Raw genomic sequence first — 7,772 nt, forward strand, 5'->3', positions numbered from 1 at the left:
CCTGGAACTCACTTTGTAGACCAGGCTGGCCTCAAACTCAGAAATCCGCCTGCCTCTGCCTCCCGAGTGCTGGGATTAAAGGCGTGCGCAAACTTTTATTTTCTAATTAGTCTCAATATTAAGAAATAGAATAAAATGTTAATATTTTTCATCCACAAATATGAGCATTATCCACTCAACTGCTTACCATGTGTCATATGTTGCTTCATAGAATAAAAATCCCCTTAACAGTTTTGCTGCACCTGCTAGATTTAGCAGTTCTAAGATATGAACCTTCTCCCACTGATTTCTTTTCTATTTATTTTTAAACCTCTTAACTTCAGTTTTTGGGGACATAGTTCTAGCCGTTTCTTAATTAAGAGATGCCTTTCCTATTGGAAATAATAACTTATCATACAGTTTTCTTGTTACAGTAACTTTACTAGAGAAATTTTATTTAAAGCCTGGGTAAATGAGTTTTGTACATTGTTAAATCAACCAGTAAAGTTGATATTTTTGATGATTGATACAGGTCTTTTTTTCTGTGACTTGAACAAACATACATTTAGATGATTAACCATTTCTGTGGGGCTCTGAGAAGAACTAGATACGTTAAGTAAGTTGAATCATTTAGCAGCTGAGGAAGTGGGGACTAGGCTTAGTTTGGTATTTGGGTTCTTTTGGTGGTAGTGGTTGATGGTGGTGGTGGTAGGTTTAGTTTTGGGTGGAGATTGTGTTGAGGGTGACATTGACAGAGTCTTACTCAGACCATCCTTGAGCTCATGAGCATCCTGCTTCTGCTTCCCAAGTCCTGGGATCACAGAGTGTGTGTGTATGTGTGTGTGTGTGTTGGGAATGGAAGGAACCCTGGGCACCTGCCAACCGAGTTCCCTGTTACAAAAGTAACTTCTCAAGAACACTCAACTGAGTGTCCACGCTGGGGTTTGGGTCCAAACTCCTATTGTTTCCACTACTTCTGTAGATGCCTCCTTCAAACTATAACTCCTGCACCGTGCATACAAGTTCTGTATAGTAGAAACCACACAGCCAGACTGACTACGTGTAGGATAGGTTTTAAATGTGATCTAGTTGAGAACCACATGGGTGTACATAGATGTAAATCTCAGTGTTAGTCTTATTGCTTTCTGGAAAGGAAATAGATGATAACATGTAAATGAGGCTAGAAAAGCCAGCAAGTAAAAAAGGAAGAAATGTTTTAGAAAAGGCCAAATAAGAAATGGATGACTAGAGTCGTTAATACCAAGCCCCATTAAGAATGTTGGTTCTGTAGTCCAAATGTTTATATCATTTTCCACAGCAATCAAAGTATCGTGTTATGAACAAAGATCAGTGGTACAATGTATTAGAATTCAGCAGAACAGTTCATGCCGATCTTAGTAACTACGATGAAGATGGTGCTTGTAAGTATATCATAAATTCCTATGAAAATATTCATTCTGTAGCATTGACAGAAAGTTTGAACTAGTGTGAGAGTAACTCATTTGGGGAGACAGAGTCTAGATTCAGGAGTGTTGTAAAATCTACGCTAGTAATAAAAAACTGATTCCTCAGTGCCTAGACATTACAGTTAAATGATCATTTTTCAGCCTAGCATCCAAAGTTCTACTTTGCCACTTGACTTTTCAGTGGAAGAAAGTTTCATTTATGCATTTAGAAGAACAAAGGCACAATAAATAGCCAAATTAATTCTGTAGTACCCTTAAGCTTTCAACCTGTATGGTCATTAGGGCTGCTGGAGTGTTTCAGGGTTCACAAGGGAGACATAGAAAAGTGCCTTCCTTTAAAAAGAAAAAAAAGCCAGGCATGGTGGCGCACACCTTTAATCCCAGCATTTGGGAGGCAGAGGCAGGCAGATTTCTGAGTTTGAGGCCAGCCTGGTCTACAAAGTGAGTTCCAGGACAGCCAGAGCTATACAGAGACACCTTGTCTCGAAAAAAAAAAAAAAAAAAGTCCATGAAATAATACACTTTGACACATAAGAATCAAATACTAAAGAGACAACCTGTCTCCTGTACGTTCTTCCCTGCAGGATGGGGTAGATTTTAATTTTTGAAAAAATAATCATTTTCTGAAGTAGGCTAGCCAACCAACGGCTGCATAGAGCCTGCTGATGTGTATATCTGTATATGTTGAACCAGCATTTAAAACTGAGAGGTTTGATATAAAAATAAACTTGTAAATGTATTTGAACTATCAGAAAATCTGACACAATGCACCTGTATTCCTTTGTAGGTTTCAGAGGTTGGAACCAAGTAGTGGCTTGTGTTGAACTTGCTCTCCAGTTGGCAGTCCACACAGTGTTCCAATATTGCCATTTACTGCTTTGCCTGCCCAGCTGTTTTTGTATGGTCTGCTAAAAGCAAGAGAGAAAAGAACACAGAGGTTTTATGTTTTGAGAAAAACAAGACAATCTTATCTTCGTGGTCATACTTTCCTTACATTTTGAAAACACAAATACTGAAACCTCATTTAAATGGCCCACTTGGCTTCTGGTGGTAAACATTTGCAACCTCTACATTATAAAACCTATTTTAGTGGTCATCAGGTAGTAGGCATTTGCTTTGTGCTGTTCTTTTTACTGTGTCCTGTTTTTAGAGTAAAGTCAGTCTTGTGTGGCCACTCCTCTTTAACAAATGCTCATACTTCTTAATATAGCAAAAATATTTTTTCTGAGTGTTAAAATGCCAGTTATGTGGGAAAAGGTTAGTTTTGTCTTTGTTATAAGGGAGTTCATGTAAGACTCCTTCAGAAGGATATGACCTGGGGGTGGAAACAAAGACAGAAAGCAGTAGATGAAGTCAGGTTAGGCGCATCCTTGCCACCGAAGAGCTTTTTAGAGGAATGAGTTTATTGAATTATAACAAAACTTGTTTCTTCTTTCTAGGGCCTGTTCTTCTTGATGAATTTGTTGAGTGGCAAAAAATCCGTCAAACATCATAGCAAGAGCTGTCGTGAAGGCAATGCAAACCTTGTGAAGACAATGCAGAGAGGAGGCAGAGTACAGAAAGGGTGCATTTTCACGAAAGACTTCTCATAGTACTTCTTTTCCTTTTTTTTAAAGGAAGTTTTCTTGTTACATGTGATGGGCATTGAGCCACATGTCTTCTGAGACTGAATATTGACCTTTTTGTTTCAAGTTATGTTTTTAACATTTATTTCAGAACAATAAAGATTCAGATTTGTGACAAAGGCCTTAAAGTGAAGATGTCCATTGAGTCTCAGAGTGGTATTTATTTTTGTAAATTTGATTTGTTTAACTTTTGGAGTTCTAAATCACCATGAGTTTGTAGATTTTTAAAGACTTTAAGCAATCTAAATACTTGAGAGTATAGCTTGCCTACAGTGTGGCTACTAATAATTCCTCTTTGCATAATTAGGAAACATAGTAACCTTGACTTGTAGGATCCTGTTTTTCTTATAGCAACATATAATGTGGGAAGGGCTCCAACTGAAGGTTGTTAGGAAAAGCTATTTATGCCAACTTTATCTAAAGAGTATAGAATTGGAAAGATTGTGTTGAAGTTGTCTTAATTTCTAACCATTAAGTTTTCAATAAGTATTCTTAATGTGAATTGTAAGTTTTCTGTATTTCTGTAAGTTAAAAAGTTCTTATTTCTAAGAGTATAGTCAGACAACCTTAGGAACGTTTTAGAGCCAGTATTGAAGTTGTGTTCTTTCTTACCATTCTTTAGTAATTAGCATGGTTTTAGCCATGAAGCTGTATGGATTTGCTGAGAGCACTTTGTCTGATTTCAGAATACTTGAGCTTCAGTATTGTAGACTGGGTTTGATACACACTGGAGAAGAAGAGAACTATAAGGAAGTATGAGAGACTTAATGTAATTGTACACCTCATGAAGCCATTTACTTTGTTCCCTGTATGAGGGTCAAATTCAAGACCTTGTACTATGTGAGGTACTACACTGAGCTATACTCCTAACTCCAGTGAAGCAATTTACACTTACAGTCATATATTTGCTATTTATCACAGTTTTTGGCTACTAGCAGAAAGGTTGTGACAGACTTGTATAATTTATGTGGAAGGTACATTTTAGATTAGCATCAGGCCTGTTTATTGCTTTTCAGATCACCCAGTGTCCTTGTGTGAAAACTCTTGAGACCCAAATCCTGAGCCCCATTCATAGTAGCACTTGTTCCATTATATAAGTAGAAAGAAATAGATACATTCTCTTTTTCCAATAAGGAAATTTCAATTGGGATTTACAGCAAAGGTTGATTTTTTTTTTCCTGGTAAATTCATTTAATGAATGATTCTTAGTACTGATTTCTTAAGGGAAAGTATCATTCTGAAGGCTTTATTTGCCTTTTGGTTGATAAGCAAAAAGAACATGATTACTAGTGTTCTACTTGCCTTCTTAATAAATAAGATGACAAAGCTGTACGAAGCATTAACAGAGCAGTGAGAAATAACCTGTTCTGAAGTCTTTCACATATGGGGCATTTTCTAGGATTGGTCATTTTAGGTGTGAGACTTGTTAGTAGGCATTAGTATGCCAGCAATGTTGTCATTTAACATCACGAATGATGGTTTAAAACAAGATTTAGTTCAAGAAAATATTTACAGTTTTACGGTTTGAGAGTAGGGGAGGTCATACATGTATACTAGGCAGGTGTTCTGTCACTGAGCTATACATTTGCCCAGACAAATATTTGTATTTGTCCAGCTAGACACTGGAATTTATAACTTAAAACATTTTTTTAGATTATTTATTTCATTGTTTTGCCTGCAAGCATGTCTATACACCGTGTCTCTACCTGGTGCCCATGGAGTTGAGAAGAAGACATCAAATCAGATCCCCTGGAACTGGAGTTGAAAGTGATTGTGAACCACTGTGGTGCTAGGAATAGAACCCCTGGCCCTCTGCAAGAGCATCCAGTGCTCTTAACTGCTGAGCCATCTCTCCAGCCCCTAAATTTATAATTTTATTATCTTCTCTAAGGTACAAATGGGAGACTATTTTCCTGTTTTTCTTTTTTAACTTCTAAATTTATTTAAGGGAAATCTTGCAAGCTTCTAGGATACAGTCTGAACTAATGTCCTATCTATCATTTGTAAAATAATACTCAAATCTTACTGATGACCTTTTTTTTTGTTTTTGTTTTGTTTTGTTTTGTTTTGTTTTTGTTTTTGGAGACAGGGTTTCTCTGTGTAGCCCCTGGCTGTCCTGGAACTCACTTTGTAGACCAGGCTGGCCTCGAACTCAGAAATCCACCTGCCTCTGCCTCCCGAGTGCTGGGATTAAAGGCGTGTGCCACCATGCCCGGCACTGATGACCTTTAAAAAGTAAATGGAAGGATATTTCATCTGTTACCAATCCAAGAGTAGGGGGAAAAGAGAACCTTTTAAAAGTTTTTTAATCAGAAAATTAAATTTAAGTTCACTGGGTTTGTTTGTTTTTCCTTAAACTCATCACTCCAGTTATGTCGCCTTTTCTCTTACTCTACGTATTTCTTGTCTCTCAGTTGTTAATATTTGCCTGCTTTAAAGGCAAATTTGTTATTTGTCAGGATGGAGGCTATGTCCCTCGCCTTTAATTCTGAGCAGTATGTTATTATGAATGTCAAACATTTTAAGTGGTGAAGACGGTATTAAGAGGCCTGCAGTTTAGAAATGTACCTCCTTTTAAAAACTGAAGTGCCTTCCCAGGAATTCTCTTATAAAATGTTCAGTTTTACTGTGTTATATAGAATGAAATACCTATGGTGCTTTATAACGGTGGAGTTGACTTCTTATAAAATGTACACGTGGAAGAAATAGTTCCAGGTGTGGCATTTTATCAGGAAGGATGGAGAGTTGGTCTCTATAGCCTTTTGGGGGTCAGTCATTTGTTAATAAAGCAGTACCAGAGATTCAAGTCCAGTAAGTGGCAAAGCAGTGATGTGTTGTTATATACTCACCTGACCAATAGTTGTGCTTGTCTCTCACATCTAGAGATAGCTTGTTTAAGTGCTGCTGATAAAATTCTTGACATGTTTTCTTGAATTCTTAAGACAGTGTCTCACTTTGTGTCCCAGGCTGGTTTTGAGCTCATTCCATAGCTCAAGCTGGCCCCACCTCAGAATCCTCTGGCTGAGCTTAGCCTCCTGAATGTCTTGATTACGGGTGTTAACTACAGCACCTGGCCTGACTTAGTATTTTTTTGACAGTCTTTTTAATATTTAATGCATGAGGTTTTGTTGATATGTTTTTACTCTGAACTAGTCTAGTTTTTAATGGAATGGAAATTTGAAAGTGTTTCAGGAGGGACCCTGGGGACTATATCCCTTATGTACAAAAGCCTTTCACTTAACAAACCAAAACAACACCAAGTACCATCAGTTTTGTTAAGGGAGTTGTGAGATGGGGTGAGAGGGATTAGCTTTCTGAAATAACTGAATTTTAAGGCATGAGAAGTTGCTCAGCTTCAGGAAACACAAAATATGTTACTAGTGGCCATTTCTCTTTTTTTCTATTTGTTCAACAGAGCATCTTCTTTCTCAATGTGAAAATGTGAAAAAATAATGCAACTTTCAGGAGCAAGTATTAGAGTCCCTGAATAACATGTTTGGTTTTTGAATTTTGATAATACTATCAGGATAGTGATTTATAAAAAAGCAAAATTTTGTTCTGTTTTGTATGCCTACAAGTTTGCAGAGTAGCTCTCACATGCTTCCTAAATGTTTAAGTAGGAATAATGTAATTGAAATGCTTCTTTTAAAAAACAAAATAGTAAAGTAATATTCTATTGCTGAAGAAAAGTTTGTTTTTCTGGAGAGGAATTTTCTCAAGGCTTGACATTTCTTGTATGATGCTGAAAAATACCACAGGAAGCATCAGAGAAAGAGACAGGATCTTTTTCTCTTCAGGAAGCCCAGGAGAAAAGTCAATTCTGAGTTACCAAATACTCTGGATCTTATATCTCAATGAGTATCCTTACTTAGTAACAACCAGACAGATTAATTCAGGTTCATTTTCTGTTAATGGATTTGAATCCCCCCAAACAGTGTAACTTTTATGGTGAGCTTCTATAGACTGTAAAAAAGTGTTTCTGCTTCAAGCCTTGTGCACATTGAGACTTAACTATTGAGGCAGCAAGTGAGCTCTGCAGCACATTTCTCAACACCAAACTTAGTGATGAGTCACACATTTGCTGTGTCTGCCTTGTTATTATCAGTTGTCTCTGCTTTGTTATTGGTATAGTTAGTATTTCCCTAACACTGTCCCCCATTAACTCTTAACCACCACATAGAAAATAAGTCTGGATAAAAGCCATTTAGTGCACTTGAAGGTCAAAAGAACACTGCTTTTCATATGATTGCTGCTAGTCACATTTGAACCATGCAAAGAGGGAAACATAATACTCGTAATAGCTTGTCATGCAAAACTTAGAGTTACTAACTTAACATAAAGTTTTTGAGTAATGGTAGAGTACCTAGACTGTTCCTTGTAAGTTCCCAGAAGAAACATCAGAGTGTCTCAGGTTCTTCCTTTTTGTTGAATACCATTGTGTCACTTTAGGTAAATTACTTGACTGTCATCTGCAGCTTCATCTGGAAAGTCGTATTGGTAGTATCTATCAGCATTGTAAAGAATTACAAATGCACACCAATCCCTAGCATATAATAGATGTTAAGGAAATATATCTTGGTATATAAACGAAAAGTGATTCAGTAGTTCATTTTCTTACTGCAGGGGAATGTAGCTCAGTGGTAAAGCGCTTGAACAGTATTTCTGTGATCTTCAGTTCAATACCTAGTAGTGGCAAAGAAAT

The 7,772-nt window shown here is 37.0% G+C and overlaps 1 protein-coding gene across 3 annotated transcripts in view; it reads left to right on the forward strand.

Annotated features, from left to right (window-relative positions):
- Positions 1 to 3,202, forward strand: part of Dcun1d5 (defective in cullin neddylation 1 domain containing 5) — a 20,319-nt gene extending 17,117 nt beyond the window's left edge. Inside the window, exons 7-9 of one of the 3 annotated variants that reach the window (XM_029543410.1) lie at positions 1,298 to 1,400; positions 2,233 to 2,382; positions 2,885 to 2,957. In XM_029543410.1, the coding sequence (XP_029399270.1) occupies positions 1,298 to 1,400; positions 2,233 to 2,357 (228 nt within the window). In that variant the 3' untranslated portion in view covers positions 2,358 to 2,382; positions 2,885 to 2,957. Of the gene's footprint in view, positions 1 to 1,297; positions 1,401 to 2,232; positions 2,383 to 2,884 lie in introns of all 3 variants that reach the window. The other 2 variants (XM_021206258.2, XM_021206259.2) reach the window with 2 other exon arrangements.
- Positions 3,203 to 7,772: the final 4,570 nt, after the last annotated feature.

Source organism: Mus pahari, chromosome 10 (genome assembly GCF_900095145.1).
Source record: "Mus pahari chromosome 10, PAHARI_EIJ_v1.1, whole genome shotgun sequence".
Taxonomy (NCBI): Eukaryota; Metazoa; Chordata; class Mammalia; order Rodentia; family Muridae; genus Mus; species Mus pahari.